This window comes from Coprinopsis cinerea, assembly GCF_000182895.1.
Source record: "Coprinopsis cinerea okayama7#130 chromosome 4 map unlocalized cont3.4, whole genome shotgun sequence".
In the NCBI taxonomy this organism is placed as follows: domain Eukaryota; kingdom Fungi; phylum Basidiomycota; class Agaricomycetes; order Agaricales; family Psathyrellaceae; genus Coprinopsis; species Coprinopsis cinerea.
Genome location: NW_003307541.1, coordinates 1,408,891 through 1,432,805, shown reverse-complemented (window position 1 = coordinate 1,432,805; position 23,915 = coordinate 1,408,891). Strand labels below are relative to the sequence as shown.

At 51.5% G+C, this 23,915-nt stretch overlaps 9 protein-coding genes across 9 annotated transcripts; 5 read left to right on the top strand and 4 right to left on the bottom strand.

Moving 5' to 3' along the window:
- Positions 1–90: 90 nt before the first annotated feature.
- Positions 91–1,696, bottom strand: CC1G_11173 (hypothetical protein; the record flags this gene model as incomplete). The annotated part of the gene is made up of 2 exons (XM_001838678.2): positions 457–1,696; positions 91–359 (listed from the first exon to the last, which is right to left on the bottom strand). The coding sequence occupies exons 1-2, from the start codon at positions 1,622–1,624 to the stop codon at positions 91–93; spliced, it is 1,437 nt and encodes a 478-aa protein (XP_001838730.1). The 5' UTR covers positions 1,625–1,696.
- Positions 1,697–2,130: 434 nt separating this feature from the next.
- Positions 2,131–2,766, top strand: CC1G_14372 (hypothetical protein; the record flags this gene model as incomplete). Its single annotated transcript, XM_002911329.1, has 3 exons — positions 2,131–2,151; positions 2,522–2,589; positions 2,625–2,766. The coding sequence occupies 3 exons, from the start codon at positions 2,131–2,133 to the stop codon at positions 2,764–2,766; spliced, it is 231 nt and encodes a 76-aa protein (XP_002911375.1).
- Positions 2,767–4,620: 1,854 nt separating this feature from the next.
- CC1G_11172 (hypothetical protein) lies at positions 4,621–5,786 on the bottom strand. The gene is made up of 5 exons (XM_001838677.2): positions 5,673–5,786; positions 5,474–5,586; positions 5,154–5,412; positions 4,780–5,089; positions 4,621–4,723 (listed from the first exon to the last, which is right to left on the bottom strand). Exons 1-5 carry the CDS (start codon positions 5,683–5,685, stop codon positions 4,654–4,656), a joined length of 765 nt encoding a protein of 254 aa, XP_001838729.1. The 5' UTR covers positions 5,686–5,786; the 3' UTR covers positions 4,621–4,653.
- Positions 5,787–5,952: 166 nt separating this feature from the next.
- Positions 5,953–7,712, top strand: CC1G_11171 (hypothetical protein; the record flags this gene model as incomplete). Its single annotated transcript, XM_001838676.2, has 6 exons — positions 5,953–5,972; positions 6,022–6,334; positions 6,363–6,485; positions 6,537–6,588; positions 6,638–6,787; positions 6,943–7,712. The coding sequence occupies 6 exons, from the start codon at positions 5,953–5,955 to the stop codon at positions 7,710–7,712; spliced, it is 1,428 nt and encodes a 475-aa protein (XP_001838728.2).
- A 950-nt stretch (positions 7,713–8,662) lies between these two features.
- CC1G_11170 (hypothetical protein) lies at positions 8,663–12,038 on the bottom strand (the record flags this gene model as incomplete). The annotated part of the gene is made up of 15 exons (XM_001838675.2): positions 8,663–9,392; positions 9,451–9,474; positions 9,540–9,676; positions 9,749–9,972; positions 10,035–10,303; positions 10,358–10,426; positions 10,502–10,650; positions 10,743–11,111; positions 11,177–11,285; positions 11,335–11,498; positions 11,551–11,605; positions 11,660–11,679; positions 11,735–11,820; positions 11,873–11,878; positions 11,930–12,038. The coding sequence occupies 15 exons, from the start codon at positions 12,036–12,038 to the stop codon at positions 8,663–8,665; spliced, it is 2,520 nt and encodes an 839-aa protein (XP_001838727.2).
- Positions 12,039–13,392: 1,354 nt separating this feature from the next.
- On the top strand, positions 13,393–15,738 carry CC1G_11168 (hypothetical protein; the record flags this gene model as incomplete). Its single annotated transcript, XM_001838673.2, has 12 exons — positions 13,393–13,541; positions 13,604–13,637; positions 13,687–13,840; positions 13,891–14,008; positions 14,064–14,195; positions 14,247–14,279; positions 14,343–14,403; positions 14,453–14,782; positions 14,841–14,900; positions 14,953–15,016; positions 15,067–15,398; positions 15,451–15,738. The coding sequence occupies 12 exons, from the start codon at positions 13,393–13,395 to the stop codon at positions 15,736–15,738; spliced, it is 1,755 nt and encodes a 584-aa protein (XP_001838725.2).
- A 627-nt stretch (positions 15,739–16,365) lies between these two features.
- Positions 16,366–18,340, bottom strand: CC1G_11167 (hypothetical protein; the record flags this gene model as incomplete). Its single annotated transcript, XM_001838672.2, has 7 exons — positions 16,366–16,785; positions 16,864–16,914; positions 16,977–17,387; positions 17,456–17,736; positions 17,805–18,007; positions 18,063–18,091; positions 18,149–18,340. The coding sequence occupies 7 exons, from the start codon at positions 18,338–18,340 to the stop codon at positions 16,366–16,368; spliced, it is 1,587 nt and encodes a 528-aa protein (XP_001838724.2).
- Positions 18,341–18,763: 423 nt separating this feature from the next.
- Positions 18,764–19,948, top strand: CC1G_11166 (pre-mRNA-splicing factor CWC26; the record flags this gene model as incomplete). The annotated part of the gene is made up of 4 exons (XM_001838671.2): positions 18,764–19,507; positions 19,558–19,657; positions 19,708–19,788; positions 19,905–19,948. 4 exons carry the CDS (start codon positions 18,764–18,766, stop codon positions 19,946–19,948), a joined length of 969 nt encoding a protein of 322 aa, XP_001838723.2.
- A 499-nt stretch (positions 19,949–20,447) lies between these two features.
- On the top strand, positions 20,448–23,771 carry CC1G_11165 (alkaline phosphatase; the record flags this gene model as incomplete). The annotated part of the gene is made up of 20 exons (XM_001838670.2): positions 20,448–20,501; positions 20,645–21,018; positions 21,081–21,156; positions 21,276–21,396; positions 21,458–21,563; positions 21,621–21,732; positions 21,785–21,899; positions 21,956–21,982; positions 22,039–22,306; positions 22,367–22,388; positions 22,448–22,596; positions 22,659–22,762; positions 22,819–22,886; positions 22,941–23,010; positions 23,067–23,200; positions 23,254–23,279; positions 23,335–23,444; positions 23,501–23,548; positions 23,600–23,650; positions 23,707–23,771. The coding sequence occupies 20 exons, from the start codon at positions 20,448–20,450 to the stop codon at positions 23,769–23,771; spliced, it is 2,100 nt and encodes a 699-aa protein (XP_001838722.2).
- Between the last annotated feature and the right edge of the window lie 144 nt (positions 23,772–23,915).

Here is a 23,915-nt window from a genome sequence, read left to right as displayed (position 1 = left end):
TGCAGAACCGAGAATTACAACAACAACAGAGATCGCATAAAAAATAGGACAGCATAACCGCCGCCTAAACTGCGGCAAAGGGACTTACTCCTATTCAGTCCCTTTCTTCCGCGCTCCCTTCCCTGACTTGGGTGCGTTGGGATTGGGACTGCCAGTATCCTCCTCCGCTTCACTCTCTTCGCCCTCTTCTCGCGTATTCCCCTCTTTCCCTTCCCCGCCCTTCCACTCTCTTTCCCAAAGCGGATTCGGCACCAGCGGCACCAGCGCAGGATGACCAGGTGGAAGCATCGCCCTAGCACGCTGAAGCCTCGCGAGCAGCGAAGCCCTATCCGCTAATAGATCGTTGATATAATCAATCGCTAAAGAAGAAAGGAAGCAGCAAGAACAGAAAAAAAAAATCAACAGCCCATTAACACAACGAACACGACACACAAAAAAAATCACAAGGAGACGTACTCTTCGATAAAACCACATTCTCACTTCTAGGACCCGCACGTCCATCAATCTTATCCTTCGAGCCCTCCTCCCCTTCCTTCTTCTTCCCGCTCCTCTTCTTCGCCGATTTACTTTTAGGCGGTAGCCCAGCAGCAGCAGCCAACGCGGCAGCCTTGGCTTCCTCCTCTTCCTCCCGGATCGCCTCCCTCAACGCCGGAACAGTCTCACAAAGCGCTTCATACCCGCGCCGAATATTCGCTCTCCTCTTCTGCTCTGACTGGATATGGTTGGCCTTTTTCTGCGATGGAGAGAGCAAAGCCGGTTTAGACGGAGGACCAGACCGATTTGGAGACTGCGAAGACGAGGAACGGCTCCCCCGTTTCGCCGTTGAAGAAGGCCCAGCTGCAGGTGACGACGCAGACGACAGCGACGCCGCGCGAATCGGGCGTTTCGAGGGAGCACCAGCCGTGGACGACGACGTCACAGACGACTGTGAATGCGTATGGCTGATTGCCGGAGGGATATGCGCTTGTTGAGGTTGCGTTGGTTGTGGCGGTTGATGCTGCTGCTGTGTGCCAAAGGAAATCCCTACACCGTTTATTGAAGACCCATTGAGTTGGTTTCCATGATGAAAACTTTGACTCGGGTAATTGAAATGTTGGATCGGGTCGTGAGGGTAGGGCTGCTGAAGCTGCTGCTGTTGTTGGAAGAAGTCCTGTTGCTGGAGCTGGGATTTGGAGTTGTTGAGGAAGGGGAAGGCGTCGTGTGCCGTTGGGAAGGCCATCGGCTGAGGCGACTGGATTTGTAAGGGCTGCTGATGCTGGTGTTGTTGTTGCTGCTGGTGCTGGTGCTGCTGGTGGGGATGGGGATGCTGGAGCTGCCCTAGATGGTCGTAGAAGGAATGTTGCTGCTGGGGCTGAGACTGAGAATGGTCGAGGACCATCCGGTTGTCACCCCACATGCCATCGTCCAGCGACATGAGATCCTTTGTGGCCTGAGTCAAAGTATCGTTCCCCTGCGGCGAGGGTAGAGAATCGAGGTTAAGGAGATCATGGTTGTTCTTCCGGACCTCGCCACTGAACTGCGAGGCATAAGTCGCCCAATCCCCAGGTGGTTGCGAGTTGTCGACGGACGACAAAAAAGATTGGAAGGCCATAGATTCGGCTGGGGTCAAAAGGGACTCCATCATAGCCGGTTGAAGATGTCGGTGGAGAAAGGTCTACAGTGGAAAAAGTAGACGAAAGAAAGAGAAGGATTGTTCCCTAGAAGATTCAAAGAAGCGTGAGTATACATTTAGAATCGACAGGTTAATGGGTGTATTTACGGTGTAGACTCAAATGTCCGTTGTTGCGAAACCAGAGCGTCACTCAGCCAGGCATGTGATATCGCGAGAGGAAAGAAGGGCGACAGAGTGGCTGTGTCCCGCTTGCCTTTTTCTGCCCCATCCCGATTTGGAACTTGGTAAGCCTTACCCCGCATACCTACGTGCCAAGCCCAACAACCTGTTTCCAGGCTCTTCCCCTCGAAATTCCCTCACATCGACACTTATGCTTGGGTCTCCAGAACAGTATAAGAGAAAGAGCCCTCTCAAAGTCGCCTGACCACAACCCATACACTTATCTATCCACCCACGGTGGGCGTTCAGCATGTTCTCAGAAGCTACTCAAAGCAGTCTCGTCAGACCGCCCTGTCGTAATGAGGCACACCTTCCACAAGGTCCGTCATCAGCGAAGCGCATGGTTCGGCGTTGCAATTGTCAGCCAAGAGCCGCAACAGACCACCACCTCCATTCTAGATTTAGAAAACGCCAAAGGTTTTTTTGACTTTTCTCACCGAGATCGACAGACCTCACATCAGATAGGTGGTTATAGCAGAATTTACCGTTACATTTGCCAACAGAAGGTTTGGATGGGATTCTACTCTGCGCTGGATTGCGGAGTTAGCCTAATGCGTTGAGAGATGCTCGAAAACTGGTGTGGGGCGACCATTTGAGACGTTATGGACGTGGGGAAGAGTCCCATGTCCCAGGACATTCGTCATAGATGTAGACCACTCCAGGTAGCTGGACTGCTCTCATATATTACAGATTAGTCAACCCGACCTTCCTATCCGTCTGGACTCTTTATTGGGCGCTACGGTACCGACCGAGAGGGCGTAAGCTCCTCTCACGGGTGCATCTGGTGACCCAGAGTGGAATGTTCTTTGAAACCCAGCACATTCCATCATTCGTCGGAGGTATCGGTCCAACGCAAAGAGCCAAAAGGGCTTGCCTTGGGAGGTTTCGAGAGTCTGTGGGGCTTAAGAGGCAAGCGAGGACACATCGATTGGTAGCCGCGAACAATCTTACTGGTCGGCCATAACGCGAAAGTTTTAAAGAACCAGAAGAAGCAATAAAGAGACCCAAAAATGGGAGTACAAAGGGTTGGCATGCGCCGCAAAGTCGTGTCCATCGGAAACCCTCCTCCTCCAAGCGTATTCTCTCCATTTGTTCCTATCTTTTCTCTCACCAAACGTCTTCGCGGGGACTCCAACCTTCGAAAGAGAAAACTGCAGCTAATCCATTAGTACATAGATAGCCACCAGAAGCCCGAAGGACACCACGAACCATCAAGACATTTATCCGACACTTTTACGATGTCGTGCAACCACTCTCCATCCGTTAATTAGTAAAAATATGAATCGATGCAGGGTAGCGACATCCCATGACCATCGACCCTCTCCTGCCGAATTACCGACCCCACACCCCACCTTATCCCTCGCTACATCGTTTGAACGCCGGTGTCGGTACAACCCTCACGATGCAGTTAAATTACCGCAAATCCCGTTGGGATATGCTCTATCCTTTTCCAGCACACACAAGACCAGCTCACCACACGGTACACGTCGGGCTGACCTCGGTGGGTGCACTCACAACAGCGACCTGGTGACCTCGCGCCCCTTCACCACCTTCGATCAAAGTGATCGCCGTCGGCACCCATCTACCTGCACTTCCGCTGCTTCCGGAGTGGCCAGCTCGACGTCGATATCATCGAGTTTACTTTCACGTCACCATCGACGACGTCGATAGCCGTGGTCCTGGACCACCTTGCGTAGTACAGCGACTAGTTTTAGTAGGCGGGACTGATATTCATATGATACTTGTATTCATTCGGGGTTAGCTATGGGAACCAACTTATAATAAGGCTTCCAACCCCCTGTAAACATGACCTTCCATCTGCTATTTTAACGACCTCGCCATAAGCTCCCTGACATATCTCCTTCATTCTCGGAATGCTCGCCGCAACGTTCGTACTGTTATGAACGTAAGTTATCTCAAGTGGCACACCGGGGTTTCACAGCCCGACAAAGAGACGCATGCTACCATCTCTTGGGCTCAGCCAGCTTGACCACCCCTCATAGGAGGACAATAGAAACTTGGTATCTTGCAACGACACTCCCTCCTCACACCTAACGCGATGATCGCGCCCTCCATCCCAATCTCCCCGCCTCGTTACGGCGTTCGCGACGCGCCGACCCAGTCCCAACATCACACCGACTCGGAATCGGCGGTGACTCCACCCTGACACCGCCGCGATCACTCGCTTGGAGCTCGCTGCCCACGACCCTCAAGGACCCTTACACCCCGCCGCCTGGGCGAAATGCATAAATTTGATGATGCGGCGCCTCGATTCTCAATGGTGAGTGTCCCCTTCGGGGTGACATACGAAAAAATTGGAACGATACAGAGAAGATTAGCATGGCCCCTGCACAAGGATGACACGCTTTCCCGGAGTGGTAGACCTACGGGTCTCAATATTTATTTTTGCCTTCTTTTTGCAGTATTTTCTCAACGTTCACAAAATCGTGCTCGCAGTCTACAGCCCTTATTAACAGACACGTGCATTCGGATTTTGAAGTCGTGCGGTGAGAAGGCGATGATCGCACTTTAGGCGCCTGTCTTTCTACATCCGCCCTTGCGCTGGCTTAGAGAGGCGGGCGCCTCTGACCATTTATTTGGATATCAATTGTTATTTCCCTTTCACTCCACATATGCGAAGGCCACTCCGCGCAGTCACAGGTCCAGTCCTGTATTGAGCGCCCTCATCTCAGGACCGAGAAGTGTCTCGTCCTCACTCATGAAGTCATAGCTGTCTCAATGATCACTCAAGCTGTCAAGAAAGAAATGAAAACAACTAAAGCATTGATGCAAGAACCTAATCGACATGCACGAAGATGGTTTTACATGAAGTCGTTGGGATCGTTGCCGAAATCGTCGAGTGCCTCGTCGTATACCGTGGTATCCACTGACCTATACGTTCGTCGGTCAGTCCTGCATTCTCAAGGTCCAAAGCAAGAGATACGCACTTGGCAGACTTGGCACCGCCCAACGCAGGCTTTGCAGAAGCTTTCTTCTTCTTTCCGCTCGCCCTGTCCCTCTGCTCCTTCTGCTTCTCATTGGCCAAAGTGGTCAAACCGCTCGCCACCTTTCGCACTTCGACATCCTTCAAGGGTTGCGCCATCTCTCGTGCGAGATGCTCGACGAATGAGGCATATAAAGGCTTCGTTGAGTGTCGCTTGATGATATATTCGTAGATCTGCGTTGAGAGTTTCTGGAAATCCTCCTTTGTTCGAGGCTGAGCAGAGATGATAGAATCGAGCTCGGATGATGAGGTGCCTGGGAGTGGGTCCCAAACGTTTAGATCCGGGTCCTCGCGAGCAGAGTGTTCATAACGACGCACCTCCGAGAGCAGCAGCACCCAGCAAATCAGCAGCATTGTTAAGATCAGCTTTCAATTCCTTCTCTTTATCACGTCGAGCCTTCTCTCTTGGATCAAGCACATCATCAGAATCGTAGTCGAACTCGCCGTTCGCAGCTTTCTGTGCTTTCATGGCCTCCTTCTCCGCGAGTTTGGCCTTCAAAGTACCCTTCTTCTTTGGCGGCGCAACAACAGCAGGTTTCACTTCCTCCTCTTCCGATGATGAATCCTCCCAGTCGCTCTAGGGTTATACGGTATGATGAATAGGTACGACCGCACGAACATCAAACGCATGCACTCACAGCAGGCTTATCATCCTCGTCTTCACCCTCCCACTTCTTCGCCACTCGCACAGGAACAATCGGTTTAGGAGCGGGCACAGACTTGGCCTTGACCTCCTCGTCAGAAGAAGCATCTGCAAAAGCCCAAAGAAATAGATTAGATCTCGTTCCATAACACCATCATCTAGGCGCCACAAAGCAAAAAGAAACGACCGCGTACCCCAGTCAGCCATGGTATATGATTAATATTTGGCCGAAATACCTAAATTGCGGTAGACGACTTGGTAGTGATATAAAGAAAAACGAGAACAAGAAGACAAGAAGAGTCGTAAAGGTTTGAAACAAATTGAGGGGGCACTATCAATTATCAAGTTGATCGGGTTCAGGGTATTCCACGGAGATGCCGGCGGCTCCGGGCTTCGTTCCGCCTCCGGCAATTGCCGCCGCGATGACAGAATGGGTCGAGCTCGTCGTGTCCAACGTCCACCACGATTGCCGCCATGTCGGTCAGCTCAGCTAGGTGAGCAGCGACCACAAACGACATCGACGTCCACGCTGATGCGCCACAGACTCTTGAAACTAGCGCTGCCGCTTGTGCGAACCCATGGCTTTACACGCGAAGCATTGGCGCGTTCAGTTCTCGAGCTTCCAGCCGCTGAGGCTCATTCAGAACCGCTTTCAGAAACGGCAGTATCGGCACTATTTGGAGAGGGAGACGATGCTAGGAGGACACTCATAAACTCTTGGTTGACGGAGGGAATTCGACATATGCAGACAGCAGAGTCACCAACGCTGAACGCGGTCCTGCGCAAGCGATTGGAATACAACGAACCTGTACTGGATCGGTTACCAGAGGTGCCCATCTCATATACTGGTCCAAGAGTACGCCTAACCTGAACCCCGGTCTTAGGCCTTTGCCGTTCTCGCAACACCTTCCACTGGAATCCATTTCATTGACCCTAAACCGGCTCTGCAACACGCGTCAAGGATTGCCGACGAAGCCTGCTATGCTATTGGAGACAAGTCATTACACGTATGTGGCCATATGGCATTGCCTCACAATCTCTGATGTACCTTTCCGTAGCTCTCATGGTACTCCAAACGTGCGTCAATAGCAGCAGTCTACACAGCAGCAGGTAAGCAAACCCAATCTCACAATGGTTGTAACTTGACCAAATTCCACAGAACTGCACCAACTCGTATCCCCGAACACCGCCTACTCATTCCTCGACGATCTCCTGCACAAATCCTCCAAAGTCTCCAACGCACTGGACGAAACCTCGTTGTTCTCTTCATACGTTTTCAGAAGTTGGAAGGGTATTATCAAGAGTTCCGGTGTGTTCTAACTACCGATTCACAAAATCAATCGCGTTCCCTTCAAGTGGACGGTCTACCATCGCGCACCTCCTCCATTTCAAGTCTGATCATCTATAGTCTGCAAAGGTATAAATATCCAATCTTTACTATGCGTGGGATACCCGTTCCCTTAGAAATGGTAACGCAAATGATACGGCGCTCAAACCTTGGCCCTTGCTTCTCAACCATGACGACCCCACCCGCAGACCTCCCCTTCACTCCCAACTTTGGATTCAAACACTCTGTCATCCTCCCAGCATCTCTCAAAGACACCTTCACCTTCCTTGGAACAGACGCCGCGCACGTCCAAGTCTGCAAACTCTCATCACTCGCCAGCCTCGCCGAGCTGGACGAGAAAGACACGGTAGCAATTCCGACAGGAAAGGCACTGTCCGAAATAAGCGCAATGAACCTCCCGAAGGCATCAGGCACGGAACAGGACGTCCTCCTCGCCCATCGTCGGCATTTCAGGTTGGAGGAAACCGTGCCTGTCCTCTTTGGGCTCGTCAAAAGTGTAGTCAAATTGGAGGGGACTTTGACGTGGTTTGATTTGAAGGAGACGGGCGAGGAAGACGCCGGCCCTGTGTACGCCTTGTACGAAACCAAGAACTCCGAAACGGGAATCCGGACGTGGAAGATTCGTAAATTCGAGCAAGTGGTGGACAAAGATGGTGGGACACCAAAGACCAAACTCTCAGAAGAAGTCATAGGTGGAGCACCATTCTATCTCAAATACATCAGCCAGTCTATGGGTCAGAAAGCGCATTTGTACGTGTGTTCTCTCGTCCAATGTCATCTTTACACTTTTCGAGCTCTGATCACCGCGTCTCTACCGTCTCTCTCCCTTGCTATTATCCAGCGAACACATGGAAAGCTACCGTACACTCTTTCAATGATGATCTAGTATGATCAACCTTGGCCGTGCACACGATGGTTGACACATTCCCTTTTCGCGTCTGCTGAAACCTGAGAATTCGGTAAAAGACAACCGAGGGCTGGTCAGTGGTGGGAGAACGGTCGCAGAAGGTGGAGTAAACGGTGGAAATGGTCGATTCGCCTTACTTTGTCGTTGTGATCTTTGCGACTAGCATTGCCAAATAGCGTGTACACTCAGAACGAGGGAACGTAACGATGCGCCCAAGATCAGGGTGTCCTTTTCCGCCACGTTCATGGACAGGGTTACCCAGTCGGCGTGACAGAACCTCCGAGCTTGCTACGCCTTTCACCGAGTCTACCAACGCCAAATAAGATCCTCTAACTCAAGATTTCGGAGCAAGGTGCGTCATAACAAGTCTATTTTAGCTTGTTCCAATTTCATAGCGGTCATAATTATCCTTTTACATGCGTTATACATACAGCATACAATCGATGGCAAACGTTAAGTGAACATCTAGATAAGTGTATTTTCCAACTTTAAAACAAAGACCCAAGTTTCCATGCACGCGGGGCGGATTACCCGTTTCTAACAGAAACACAGACCCCCACAAAACCTCGCCAGAGATTCAAAGTATCCTCCAAAATCCCATCCAGGATCCTGTTAATCCTTTACATGAGATCATATAGATCCTGGTCGATTGAGTTGAGCAAGGAACCCATCCCACTGCTCAAGACTATCAAAACCAAAAACGCGTTAGATCAACTAGCCCCATTCATCCAACAAGATCCCAAAAACAAAAAATCAATCAAAAAAGACAAACGAGCGGTTACAACTGCTGCTGCGGACTGCGGAATGCGACGCGCCCAGTCTCAAACTCGCGCGAATGCCCTCGTCACCAAAAGGTAACCACCGACCAGCGGGAAAACAGGGAAAAGATGGGATCGAAGGAGAAGGACAAGGACAAAGAACCCGATAACTCACTTGAAATTTGTGGGCGCGTCCATCCACAAACCCTGGACAGCAGGATCCTCCGAGGTTCCAGCTTGAGTAGACGACGACTGCTGCGGACCATGATAACCTTCCAGCACGCCGCTCTGTCCACCGCCCATTCCCAGATCACCGCCGTGTCCATGATGTCCATGACGCTGCATCGACCCCGAAGACGTCGATACCCCACCCTGGAACTGACCCAACCCATAATTCTGCTGAGCTTGAAGCAGTTCCGTCGAAGTCACCGCCGCCGAATGTCGACGCGGATTGGAGATCGGGACCTCGCGATGGACAGGAACGATCGGGAAGGCAAACTGAGATGATGGAGGAAGCCCGGGCATAATTGACGACGACCCGTCGCCCATCACCATTTGAGACACCACCGTACCTCTGCTGCCGGAATGATGTCCGGGATGGTATCCCGCTGCGGCTGGGGCGGACGTGGTGAGATGAGGCTGGTTTATTCGACCCTGGCTCGTCCACTGGTCGAAGGAATGCCCGCGGGGCAGATTCGAAGGAGGGATGTCGAGTGTTAATGATGAAGACGACGCGACTGCAGAAGGGCCAGGCGATTTTCGTTTGACGCCCGCGAGCGCTTCGGCAACGTCCCAGTCTCCACGAGGTCGCTTCCCAGAGCTCCTCGGGCTCAGAGAGGGAAGAGTTGCAGTAGAAGACAGAGAACCACGAGTCACATCGTAAAATCCGTTGATCATGTCCCTATCAGGCGTTCATTGAGAAAAACCGCGGTGTTTCAGAGAGTCCGGGATATACTCACACAGATCGACCAGCTGTATGCCATCTGGAAGCCAATTGACTCCGGTAAGAAATCGCTGGATGGGGCAGAGTAAACAGAACCGTTCGTACCTCCGTTCACCTTCGCGTAAAAGATTTAGACACTTCTGGACATAGACGAATTCTGTCTCAGTATCGGAGGACTGGCTTGTTCCCTGTCTTCCCCATACGTTGAACAGAAAAACCACGGCTGATGCGAAAGTCGCATTCTAAACCAGACAGATCCAGCAATTTTGTTAGTTCCTATGTGAGACAGGTCAAGTGGATCGAAGTCAACTCACAATGACCATGGATGAGGTGTATCGTTGGCGTTTCAAAGACTCGTCAACAACGTTGCTACAGGCTCGAGCTGCATGGACGCAAGCAGCCAAAGCTGAGACCGACGAGGATGTTTTCTTGTGGAGTGATGGACGGTGAATCTGGATCTGGAGATAATAGAAAATAGAATGGAGTGTGGTCGCTTGAGTAAGGTGATGGATATTAGGACAATACGGATCCCAGCGCACTTGGAGAAGAACGTCAGTCACGTCAAATGACAAGGGCGTGTGGGGCCCGTAAATCACTCACGATGCTGAGGGAGCGATTCCTTCCATTTCTCCATCATGTCGGTTAATTCTTCTGTTCTCGACTTCCCGTCCCCACCATCATGGTGAGTAGGCTTCAAGGGATACAAGGACTTGAGCATCTTCTCCGCAATTTCTGTAAGTTGGATCTGGCACCGGAAGCCCGCGATCAAGGAGGGCCGACCAGCAGGCTGCTTGAACGCATTCTCAGGATCGTCAACCTCTGTGTCCCAAAACTCGTCGTCACACTCGACGGGAAGGTCCACATCAATGCTAGAACAAAAGTATCATGAACACATCCTTTCGAACAGTATAATCTCAACTCACTCTTCACCATGCAAACTCAACGGCCGACCAAGCCACGCGCTCTGGAAACGGTCAATTATGACCAGAGACCTACATGAAAAAACAAAAAGGCCCATGCCCATCAGATCCACGAGGATGTGATCAATCACCTCCAAGAGGACATACCAAAAGATCCTCTTCTCCAATTCCTCTTGGCTGTTCGGCGTTGTAGACCGTCTATGCCAACCAATTTCAACCGCTAACCGAAGTGCGGTACCAGCCAAGTTCCACGCCGTCTGGGGCGTCCCACTTCCAAGAAAGTACCATGCCGCCAACTGCACCAAAGCACATTGCAGAAAATAAGTAACTTTGAATCATAGTGGAAAGCCAACCCTGAAAAGAGGCAGGAGTCTCGGATAGAACTTACCGCATAGTACTGCAGGTCCGTCGTTTGTACTTGCTCGATCGTCGTCTGCAGGGTGAGTGGCAGCTGCGCCATATACCTCCAGCCCGCTGAAGGACCCGACAAACGTGAGGGATCTTGATCGTCGACCATGAGAACCCTCTCATCCTCTACGAACCTCGAAGCACAGGCGCACGCCGCGAGAACGACCCTCCCGAAGGAGGGATCAGTCAGGTGCCTCCAGTCCCCGAGGTCACGCTCGAACGAAGGGCGATGGAGCACTGGGTGCAGGATGTGCACGCGGGCCCAGTATGCGTTCATGAGAATTTCGAAGAGATCTCCTTCAGGAAAAATGTAGGTGGAGACCTGAGCATTGGCGTATTCTCGTTCCCACTTCGCGAGAAGGACGTGTTGAGAGAATGAGTGATTGTGACATTGAACGCGAAGGAACAACTTACAGATCGCAGATTCCACATCTCTGGTCTGTTGGCCTTCGTAAAGAATGGGCCAGGCTCGTGAGATAGCTCATCGCCCATCTTTGTTATCTGCGATATGAGTGCGAATAGACTGCATACGTTTAGCGCTGGATATAATCCTGAACGTCGAGAGAACCAACCTTGATTTTCCGAAGTACTTGTTCTGGATATGGTCAACAGACAGGCGTTGTAGTTTGGCAGAGAGCGCTTGATATTCCGGGTCTTCTGGGTCGACTACAGGCTCGTCCTCTCGGGTTAGACGACTCGTAGTAGCTGCTGAGCCCGAGGGTTCAGGGACGCCGGCCTGGTGGAGGATCAGTTAGACGGGGCAGCAACAAGAGCGCTGGGATCAATACCTTCTGTAATTGTTCTTCGAGCATCTGTATTCGATCTTCTAATTGCTTGATATGTCTAAACACCGGACATGTAGCTGATCGAATTGCTCTGGCAACAGAGTGAACTTACTCTCGCTGAGCTTCTTTGTTCTAGACGAATTCATGTCAGAAAACCTTCTTACGGGATTATGATCGGGCAACGGACCTTTCGCCTCATCGAGGTATGTATGCACTCCAGGCCTGTATCAAGGCAATTGGAGCAGATATTATTGGGCATAATGGCCCGGTCACCTAGTAAAGACGATGAGCATTCCTATTATGACCCCCGCCGCAGTCTACTGACATTTCACTGCAGGGAATTCATTAGCGCTGGCTGCGGTCAATGCAGCGGATCATTTACCTTTTCGTTTGCGGCAGGTATCGCAGGCTCCTTGAAGTCTTCGCTTTCGCGGAGCCTTGGAGCGTTCCTCGGCGGGAGATTCAGAGTCTGAAGAGTAGTGAGGTTCCATAGTAAAGCTGAGAGTGTTGAGGAGACCACGTTAGACCAAGCCAGGGGTTCATATATGGATCCAGAACTGAGTTGCAACCGGCGTTGGATGCAAACTAATTGTTGGATTTGTTTAGCGAATTTCGGGCGCACGATTCTTCCGTCAAGGCGATCCAAGGAAAGGTGCATTCAGGGTCCGCCAAAGGAACAGAGCCACAAATCCAGCTGGATTTGCGACAGGTGGGAAGCACCACAGGATTCGTTACGCGAGATATCGGTTAATCATTGCCAGAATACGCGCCCACGCTCTGACATAGTTCGATGGTTTCCCGTCAGTAAGGCCATAAACGTCAGTACCATGGCGGAGGCAATGCAGGGCCGTTGTCGAGATCAAGCACGATTTGTGCGATTGTTGCTGGTTCAGAGGGCGTCCAAATCAAATTGGTATCAAGAATCCCAAGCAGGCTGCTGCGCATACTGACGCAACGTGAATCGTGCACCGCTGGCGTCTCGCCTGGGCGCCGTCGTGCAATGGGCTCGCTGAAACGCCGCGCTTGAGAAAGACGGTGCTAGGGAAATGCGCAGCAGTCTACGTTATGGCGCGAGGCTCCCATCAGGGCCAGCCGACGTGATTCGAGCGCCCTGCTTGAAGATCTGCACGACGAAGTGAGTTCGTCCCGGGATCGGCGCAAGTCCGGACTGTTTTAGAGTCCAGCAGCAGCTCTGAGCGCTTGAGGTTGATCAATCAATTGGCGGGATTTCATTGGGATTTCTTGTCAAGTGGGATGCCTGCAAGTCCCAGATCAAGGTGGAAGCGCTCAAAGGGTCAGTTGAGCAACGTTTCCAGGAACCTGGGCTCGACTGCTCACCTGGGCCTGTTCTGCACAGTGATTCTGTCGAGGGTTCTTGGTTAGGCAGGTTCTATCTCCCATCAGCTGGTGCCTTCCCCTGTTCTCGTGCCAAATCAAAAAAGCTAAAAAGACTTTGGACCATCAGGAAGCACTTGAATAAGGATTCCTTGGAGCTTGCAGGGCGTCATACAGAATATCCGATGGTAAGGACAGAAACAAGTAGCAAAACCACAGTTCAGAACCTGGAAACCTTTTCAACGCGGGAGACAAGCAGAGACGGTGGCGCGGGTCGAGACCGGGAAGGGTGAAGAGCGTGAGAGCGTCTTAGTCATTCACATGCCAGCAAAAGTTATCTGATAAGCTGGCACGATTCAGGTCGCAGCCGACACCCATTTAACGACCAGCCCGTAACGACTCTTATAGTCTTTCCCACTATCGTCTCTCCTTCCCTTAATCCTTAATTATACACAACCTGGACGCCATAGACCACCGCGGCCAGCTCGTCGCCACCAGATTCCCAGGGAGATGCAACCCGTGACCTCGAACCACCACCGCGAGGACAGCTCTGAGGAAGACTCGCTGCTTCCTGGACCCAGTCGGCGACCACAGCGTGGACAGCGCAAGATGGATTACTCTCTCGCTGGGCTAATGGGCTGGAAGGCCCACCCCTACTGGTGTGTCCCCATGTGGTCATGCGCCCTGTGTCGGACATTGACTCCAATGTTTATTTAACTAGGCTGATCCCGGTCGTCATTATAATGTCGATGTCGGTAAGGAGCAGTCGCCCAGCATCGTAGTGGTGGTCCTCATGTCTTTCAGCGCGGTATAACCATGTCGCCTCGTGTCCAAGTCTACAACGCAATTGCTTGCCGATCGATATCAAACGAGTCGGGCATAGGGTTGGCAGAGCTGTTAAATTCGCCCGCATGCGATAGGCCCGAAGTCAAGGCGCGTGCAGTGGAGATACAAGCTTGTGCGTACATTCTTTTCTTGTCTTTTATAGTTATGCTCACAGCTCCAAAGCCGTCATTACCACAATGAGTGTTTTGAGCACCATTACCACCGGGTTTTGGAGCCGGCTCGGAGACAAATATGGGCGGACACCCATTTTGGCGGCTTTCTTCATAGGCGCGCTTCTGATGTATGTTTGTTGCCTTATCTCATCTGGTTCCGTGGAGGTTCTAAAAAGTCAATAGGGAAGCTGTTTATGTTCTCGTTATGAAGGAAGACACGATCTTTGGGCAGTCACCTGAGCGCTGGATCTTGGCTGGCCCGATCATAGAGGGCTTAGTCGGTGGACTCTCCGTTTTTAACGGTGTCACTCACGCGTAAGACTTGTTTTCTCTCGTATGACCGATTGAAATCCGAACATACCACAGTTACGTTTCTGACTGCACGAGGCACGGATCAAGGTAAGCTTCTGGTACAACCATGGCTTCTCAAGCAACTTATCTGACGGTGGCTGGATGAATTAGGTCCAAGATTTTCTCAACTTTGTCCGGGATGATCTTCGTAGGCCTCGCAATGGGTCCTTGGGTAAGGGTTTTCATCGCCTCAATTGCATCGTCCTCTGACTCTTGTTCAGTTCTCCGGATATTTCCTTCCGAAGGCTGGCTACAGCGATTCCTTCTTTTTCTGCAGTATTAGCCTTATCAGCTTCAACTTCTTTTATGTTTTGATCCTTTGCCCGGAGTCACTGCAACGACAACCTGCCACAACGAGAACCACTGGAGGGACCCGCACCGAAGCTAAAGCGGGAGCACTTCCGACCATCCGGCGCCTATTGACCTCCTTCATCGAAGCGCTCTTGCTTCCGTTATTCATGTTCGCTCCAAGAAGATCACGAGGGACTGGCAAGCGAAGTTACACCATGGTCTTCATGGGTCTCGCCTTGCTCATCTATCTTACATCCACTGTGAGTACAAACACGACAAATTCGCCTCTCTCCTTGGCCTGTGCTGACTGTTCTTCAGGGAGTCTTTTCCGCCAAATATGTTTACGCAACACATGAATTCAAATGGAATACTGCAGAGGTAACTGATTTTGCCGAAGCAAAGAAGACAAGGCTGACTGACATCTACCTAGCTCGGATATTACATGTCCTTGCTCTGGACAGTGCGAGCCTTCAACCTCCTCGTCCTCCTTCCAAGTAAGAACGGTGCTTCTCGTCCTCGCGACACAGGTTAACGCGTAATCCAGTTATCATCTCCTATTTCAAACCCAAACCCACGGATCCCACGAGCAACACTCCCAATGCCCGGGATATCGTCGCCGAGGTCAACTTCGACCGCTACCTTGCCCAAGCATCTGTTGGCTTAGACGGTTTGGCCGACACGTTGGTGGCAATCACAGCTAGCAGATCCTCCCCCGTCTTCATCGCCCTGTCGTGCCTCTCTTCTTTCACCTCTGGAGGCAATCCGACCCTCCATTCCCTCGGAGCAATCGCGTTCCATGCTTGTGGATTCAGCTCGGAAGTGGGTGCTTTGTTCGGGGCCATGGCGGTTCTCTCTGCTATCGCACATACTATCTCGGTGAGTACCTTGGCAGACAAGAGAGAGCTTTGCCTAATATTTCCCGCACTAGCCAACCATCTACGCGTTCACCTACCGTCACACAGTAGCCACATACCCAGAGGGTATCTTCGCCCTTGCCGCCTGCCTACTCTTCTCCACTGTTCTCCTGTTGAACGGCGTTTCCTTCACGGAGAGCGAGGTTGCTCAGAACCACGCAACGGAGCCGTCGTCGGCATCGAACTACGACTATGAAGCCGTCTCGACCACGGAAGTGGACAATAATGTTGATGAAATCGGACGAAGACACGAACGAACAATGTCGACGATCTCGAACGTATCTGTACCACACCATCCGTGACGCCATCACAGCACATCGTCGATATCCGAGGTGAAGAGCGGACCCTGATGGAACGCAGCCTGCACCGTTGTAAACCATCTTCAGTTGAAGCTCGTCCCACTTTCCATTGAATCTACGCACCCAACCACCCACATTATTTACGACCCAAGCCTCCTCGGATCTTCTCCCACTCTACCCCTGCTACGACCCACGACCCGACCATTAGAGATCGCTGCTATCGGTTTGTTTGATTGAAGTGAACAGTTGGTTACGATTTGATGCCTCCTCTTTCCCCTACCCTTTTGGTTTAACCCTCTTGTACTATACTACCCCTCTCCGCTTTATCATGACTCCTCGACCTTTTTCCTTTGTAAATTGTAAACTTGTTACGTTTCTCCTTTATGCATTAGTAGAGATACCACTCCCCATAGCTCTGTTTTATTGTACATAGCTCTCTCGCTCTCCCCAGTTCGACCTAGTTTCTGGGTCTTGCCTTTGTCAAAACCTTTTTTTGCACACGTACTCTCACCAAACTCTTGCATTATTATGACTCGACTCGATTGTACAAGTAGATTACACAGTGCAAAATAATGCGTGTTTTCCCTGTACGAGGCCTACTGAAAGACAATGTCCTTGGATGCGTGAACGTCAACAACTTGAAGCTCCATAAGAATTCCGAATCCTGGACATGGACGCTGGCCTGGATGTAGAACGACGAAGGTACGGAAGGCCGTTGTTACGACTATCTCCACCAATGCTTCCAACATCTATTCCCCTCACCGATCTCACTAAACCCTTTTTATACTCCTCGTCCCCAAAGTCTTGGTCAACTGGAATTTGACCAGGTTGGTGCCAAGGAACATCTACACCTCCTGGAGACGACCCTGCTGCGACACCACCCAAAGCCAACTGACTATGCCTCTTCCTCAGCCGGTTCCATAGTAAGAACACTAGCAGGGTGAGAGGTACGGTTACGGCTGGGAACATCCAGATGTGGGGGGTGACTGAGAGTTTGAGGGTGCCGTTGGAATCGGTTGTGGTGTTGAAGAATACCATGCTGAATATTGCCTAGATGTGAGGGGTAAGTTCCAGTTGGCCCGGGAGTGCCGGGGCAGAGGCCCGAGGGCTGCTAGGAGAAAAACCTACCGAAACAAATGCGCCAGGCAGGAAGAGCATAGTTACAGCAGCCATCCTATTCTCCGAGTTCAGAATGTCAGTAGCAGCATTAACGGAAAGAAAAAAGGGCCCAAAACGCACACTATCATCGACGAACTATCCCTCTGCGTGATAGTCGCAATCTTGCTCGTAAACCCGGCTATTCGGAGGTTAGTCTGGTTGTCCCACTGGGATGCGAGGTTGAAGAGGAGGTTGATCTTGATCGATACGCGGTTGGTGTAGTTGTGCGACCAGCGGTGCCATATTGTTACTTTGGATTTCAAGTAGGAAAGGGAGTCGGCTACGGACGTAGGGGATTCAGATGGAGTTGGGTTTGGGCTGCGTGATTTGCGAGAGCGAGACGAAACTGCTTTGTGCACCCCGATCAAGTACTGGATGCGTTCCATGAGCTCGTCGAGGTTGACTTGGAGGATGTGGAATTCTTGTGAGAGGGTGTGTAAATCTTGAATAGCCTGGTTGAGCCTCGGTTTAAGTTCCGAGGGGCTCCTGCGTTCCTACACCCAGTTAATGCTATGTATAAGCACCAATTCCAGTGAAAACAATGACGATGTGTTGGACTCACATTATCTACTAGCTTAGCTCGGAGTTCGATAAATTCTCTGCCCCAGGCTGAAGCGGAGGCATCTGCGATGAGCGCATCCACCGCCAGAGGACGCAAGAGGCTAGATATCAAGGCGGGGCATCTCGCTATGCGCAGCAGGTTGTCTTTGATTTCTTGAGAGCAGTTGCGAATGATGTACAGTGATGTTCGGTTGCCGCCTTTGAGCTCATGAGAGAACCAAGTATTGGAGGAGATATGCGTGCCTCTGTTCAACCCGCCCGTCTCGAAACGATAGAATCCAGCTATGTACATGGTCATAGTAAGCGGCATTGAAGGTACGTCTAGGAAAACGAAGATGATGACAACTCACTGATAGCGAGATTACCCCCACTATCTTTGCGGTGGAAGCGCCCATTCCCGCTCTTAAGCACCCAGACATCTGTGGTTATTGTCGCGATAAAGGTCGGGGAAACGTTGAACTTGTTGATGAGGTATTCAGCGGTCGATGGGTGAAGTGCGATGGGCGGATCCACCTCTTCTGAGTCAGCGTAGAGGGGGTGACAGGGGATAAAGCTGTATAAAAGCGGTCAATCACCTTCGCGCAGGAGGGAGGGGGACGTTTGTGTACATGACTCGTAGAGCTGGTTTCTTGTTGGCCTGTTAGATCGCCTCGTAAACAAGCTATCATCCCAAGAAGAACAGGTTGGACCTCACCTCTACGTGTCGCACGAAGTCATCGTGTCCCAATCCTTGTTCGAAAGCAGCACCCAGCTCAGCCTCTGGAGTCTGATAAACATCTAGCACGTCGAGGATGGTATCGAGGAGTTTGTGGCCCCACTTCAACCTGAACTCGTCGCCGAAGAAAGGGCGTGTGTCTATCTCGGGGTACGGGAGGTTCCAGTCCATCGCAGAGCCGGCGGGAGGCGTGCCTGATATCGTCGCCGTCGTTGTCAGGAAGCAGAGTTCATCACGTTAACCGCCAACATGGTAAAATATCCGTGCTAATACCCAGGAGACGCTCATTGACACGAGGTCATGACAGACGGTGCTGACATGTCAAGACTGTTTCGCTTTTTTTGAAATTCTGTCGAATTGACTTGCCGTGCATAAGTAAATCAGCGGTTTTCATCATGGTGGTTGTGGGGAGAAAGATAAAGAAAGGGGTCAGATCTCCCATTTGGACGGCTCCGGAGTTCTCAGTGATGCAGGTGACCTCAGTAACACGTGACCTTTCTCCAACGCGATTGGTTGGCGGGCTAAGAGCTTGGCCAGCCAATTCACCTTCGACCACCACATAGACTCTGAACTCTACATCCTTCTATATTGACAATGTCCGACCTCAAAGCATATCTAGCCGCCAAATACATGTCAGGTCCCAAGGCCGACGTCATTCTCGCCAAAACAGCACCTCAGAAGAAGAAGAAACGAAAGAAGGACAGTTCGAATGTAACGGGCAGCGGCGGTGCCAAAATCGTGGACGAGGACGGTGGATGGCCGGATGACAGCAACAAAGACGAAGATGATTTGGCTGAAGCAGTCGTTGCTAGTGACAGAGGGTTCAAGAAGCGGAAGGTGAAGGACGGGGAATCCAGTTGGGTGACGGTACAGGAGGGTGAAGGCGGACCCAGTTCAGCAAGGCAGCACGAAGAGGAGGTGACGCCACCAGACGAGCAACCTATGGTTGTCGACACACCGTTCACAGGAGGTCTTGTCAGCGCGAAGGACCTCAAGAAACATCTCCCACAGAATGCCGTTTCGCAGAAGGAGGAATACACCGCCGAAGAGATTGCGCGGGCGCAAGAAACAGTATATCGTGACTCGTCAGGAAAGAAAATTGACACCAAAGCTGCAAAGGCAGAGGCAGCACGGCTAAAGAGGGAAAGGGAGGAACAAGAAGCGAAGAAGATGGAATGGGGCAGGGGTCTGGTTCAACGAGACGAGGCTGAGAAGCGACGGGAGGAGCTGGAGAAGAACAAGTCAAGACCCTTCGCTCGGACAATCGACGACAAGGATCTCAACGAAGAAATGAAGCAGAAGGAACTTTGGAATGATCCTGCGGCGGCGTTCTTGACGGTCAGTAATAACTTGGGTTGCTTGCATCCCAATTTTGACCCCTTCTTTAGAAGAAGAAATCAGAAGGACCCCGACGGCCTGAATACACTGGTCCAACTCCTCCCCCTAATCGGTTCGGTATCAAGCCTGGGTATAGATGGGATGGTGTCGGTGCGTGGTTCGGCTTTGCTATTCTTGTCCGCCTCTGACAAGGGCTGCAGATCGAAGTAATGGGTTCGAGAAGAAATTCTTCCAGGCACAGAACGCTCGGAAACGACGTGGTGCAGAAGCTCATGCATGGGGTACGGAGGACATGTAGAGGAGGATTCGCGTCCTCTCCCTTGTGAGTTTTCGACGTGTGTTCGTCATGGGCTGTGTCTCTTGTTAATATATCGGCTGCAGTTCCTATCATCTTCAGGGCGCCCGTGGTTGTCCCGCGGCCCCGACTGCGACGAATGTTGAACCTGGATGGACCCCTATAGGGCGGGAGTTAAGTACCTTCATGAAGTGGCAGCGGCGAGCGGTGTGACAGGTGATCCTGGCACCGTTCTGCTTCGTACTCTTCCGGGCTTTGACGGATTTGACTCGACCACAAGGCTCGGCCCCTTCGCGCGCAACGCGACCTCACACGACCTTCAATGCTTGGAACTTCTGACACAGGTGGTTTGCAAGCTATGAAGAAGCTCTTCGCGGAGCCTGGCGCTTCTCCGGTGGTATTTCCTCTCTGTCTCCATCTGATTTGATAAAAGATGATCGGATGCTGCAGAAGTCTCCTTTCCTACAGCGCACGTTCGTCTCCAACCACCCTACACGAGGCTACACCATCTGTCGCGTTCTCCACTTTACACTCCAATATCATACACTTTTGTTTTCAATACGCACGCTTTTGACATCCAAAAGTCGCATGACTATTATAGGCACACTTCACCGCGCGATACCCTCTTGGAATTAACTCAGTTAGATGTCCCTTCTCGACGTCGACAAACGTGGTTTGGTGACCTCCGACAAGCTTCGCGTACGTGCGCCATGTTTTCGATCTGCCATACTCTTCTTCTCGTAATCATCAAGGAGTCGGATGCCAATGTCAGGAAGCAAGTCTGGTACCAGATGGACCCGCAAAGCTATAAAGCCCCTGCATGATTTTTACCTCAGTCCCAGTCCCACCCAGCTCTAGCGCCCCTCGCTATTCGCTACGCGGAGACCGACAACATGCCCCTCCGACGCAGTTCGCTTCTCGTGGCCTTTGTCGCCCTCGCCCCATTCGTCGATGTCACGGTTGGCCAGACCTTCCGACGTCTTGGCGCATGCCCGACTCTAGGCTGCGTGTTCCCTCCCGACCAGACCGAGTTTCTGGCTGGTCAACTCTTCGATATTCGGCTCGAGACACACGCCCCTACTCGCGGCCGAGAGGCGACCAACGGTGTTCCTGACGAGAACTTCAAGTTATGCATCCAGAAGGGCAAAGGACGATGCGAGGATGTCACCAAGTTCTTCAAGATCAAGGATTCAGCAGTCGAGAAGTGGTCCTTCTCGTTAGTATTAGTCTCTTCTCGTCGCTCCACGATAAGTTTGCTGAACCTAGTGCGATTCTAAGGTACTTTGAAGACCTCTTCGCACAAGATGCTGGTGAGGAGACTCCAGTCAACGTTGCTGCGAAGGCTTATCGAGCTGTAAGCTGTTCATTTCACTTTCGAAACCTCTCGATACTAACCCCTTCGATAGGTTAAGCTCAACGAGGTAATGGACCTCCTGTCGATCAGTGTGATGTAATACTCAGCACCATTCTTAGCCTGGCGAATACCGCGCTATCCTAACCTACAACGGCGGAGTCCAGACTGTCGCCAACTGGATCGTCCGTGAGCCTTCCAAGAAGCGTGTGGCCAAGAACGTCCTTCTCTTCGTTGGAGATGGTGAGTTGGTCTCCTGCGATGCCCGCCATCGTCTACATGATGTTCACCTATTCTTGCTCAGGCATGACACAAGCCATGATCACCGCTGCTCGTATGATTGCTCACAAGACCATCAACGGAAAGTATCAGTCCCTCATGCAGATGGATCAGATGGAAGCACTTGGATTGTACGTCGATCTCTCTCCCATCTGATAGAGACATGCTCATCAGCATGACCCCGGTAGGCAAATGACCCACTCCATCGACTCTTTCATCACGGACTCTGCCAACTCTGCAAGTGCCCTCTATACCGGAAAGAAGTCCAGCGTCAACGCTCTGAATGTCTACGGCGACAGTGTATGTTAGGTCTTGCTTTCGGGGGGATGTAACCTGATTTGCCTCTCAATAGTCCGAAGATCCCTTCGACGATCCCAAGGTCGAGACTATCGCGGAACTGTTTAAGCGTAGGATCGGTGGACCGATTGGTATCGTTTCGACCGCGTACATCGCTGATGCCACCCCCGGTTCGTCCAATTTTAGAGTGCATGTTTCAGTACCGACCCTGACGTACCTGCCTCAGCTGCTCTCTGTGCCCACACCCGGAGCCGTAAGTCCCGTCTGCTATCGATACCAAATGCTTGCTAACATTACCTCGTACAACAGGGAACGAATATCAAGCAGTCGTTGCCGAATTCCTACACAACTCCTCGCTCATCACTCCCCTCCTCGACTGGCCCACTGGCTGTCACGGAGCTGACGTCGTATTTGGTGGAGGAGCTGAACAGTTCATTGCTGGCCCCGGCTCGCCCAATGGCACCGATTACTATCAGGCTTTCGCAGATCAGGGATACCAGGTTGTCCTCAACAACACTGCGTTGAAGGATGCGGACAACAAGAAGAAGACTTTGGGTATCTTCTCCACTGGTAACCTGTGGGTGGTCTCGGATTCGTTCGCCACATACAGTTACTAATATATTCTCTCTGTTCTCAGTGCTAAATGGATTGACCGTAATGTCTGTGCATACCGTTTTGCCCTCTTTGGACGTGTTCTGAGCATCTTTTTTCTTACTAGGTCCTCCCCGACAACCTCAGGGGTCAGAAGAACAGCCCTACCGGCGACGAATCCGATGCCCTCGACCAGCCTGGCCTTAAGGACATGACCCTCAAGGCCATCGACATCCTGCAGGCTCGAACCAAGCGCGACCAGGGCTGGTTCATGATGTCAGTTCTCCTTTCCTCTGCTGGCCCCACCTTGTGTGTCCTGACATGAGTCCCAATTCCAGGTCCGAAGCTGCCAGCATCGACAAGATGATGCACGCCTTGGATTATGACCGTGCTTTGGGCGAGCTGTTGGAATTGGACGACACCATTCGTGCTTCGATTGCTCGTAAGTGTCGATTCCCGCTTCCCTTGAACTATGAGGACGCTGACTTTCGATTATAGATTTGAAGAAGATCGGTCAACTCAAGGATACCTTGATTGTCGTTACTGCCGATCACGGCCACGGATTCGTGCGTCTACATTCCATCTCCTTCCAGTGTCCTCGCTGACAAGCCCATCGACAGGATGTCTTCGGAAGCACCGATACCGAATACTTGAGAGCTCAGACTGACGACAGCAAGAGGCGTGCTGCTGGTAAGAACCATATCGTTTCTCACCATTGACGAATTCGCTAACCTTGCTTGACACAGTTGGCGTCTACGAGCAGTCCGGTTTGCCCGAATACACCGTTGCCCCAGGTTCCACTCCCGACAACCACACTATCCTCTTTGGCGCTCAGGGGCCTAACTTCCCTGTTCAATGGACTCCCCGGTACACCTTTGCTGTAAGTTCCTCCCCATTTGTACATGCACAGGTTGCTGATGCTTTGTCTGCCAGGCTGGTGCTGCCGCTCTTCCCGATCAGTAAGTCGTATCTGTCGTTACGAAGGGACTTAACCTGACCAACCCGCCTCCGCAGCCGCGAGAACTACAGTTTGAACTTGAATGGTCCTCGTAATCCTACCGTCCGGAAGAGCCAGGGTGTATATGGTCCTAACCCCGAAGATCGTCAAGGAGGCTTCGAAATCCGTACGTCGACCTTCCAGGTTCTCTGATCCATATATCCTGAATACACACATCTGCAGATGGTAATCTTCCTCACCACCAATCCCAGGGTGTGCACTCCCTCCAAGGTAGCTGCATCTTCCTTCCCAAACCCTCTCCGTCGCTAACGATCGTGATAGACGTTCCTGTTTATGCCACCGGTCCTGGAGCTGCTTCCTTCCGTGGTGTCTGTACGTGGTCTCTCCCACCTATTGCATGACGTGCCTTGCTCACTCTGTACCTACAGACAACAGCATTGATATCTTCTTCAAGATCGCTGACGCGCTTGGATTGGGTAGGACTAAGGAATGAATCCCTGTTGCTTCAATGCCTTCATATTTACGGCGGATATACAAATTATACCTATTGTACTGTAATAGACTGTAAAATACCATCTCCTCTCTCTGTTTACCTCAGTTTTCAGGCCTCCGCTAGTTTTTTTATGGAGTGGAATGC

Coding starts and splice junctions, on each gene's coding strand:
- CC1G_11172 (XM_001838677.2), bottom strand. Junction 5,413..5,473: donor ACGAGGATGATAAGCCTGCT/GTGAGTGCATGC, acceptor GTATAACCCTAG/AGCGACTGGGAGGATTCATC. Junction 5,090..5,153: donor GGGTGCTGCTGCTCTCGGAG/GTGCGTCGTTAT, acceptor ACCCACTCCCAG/GCACCTCATCATCCGAGCTC.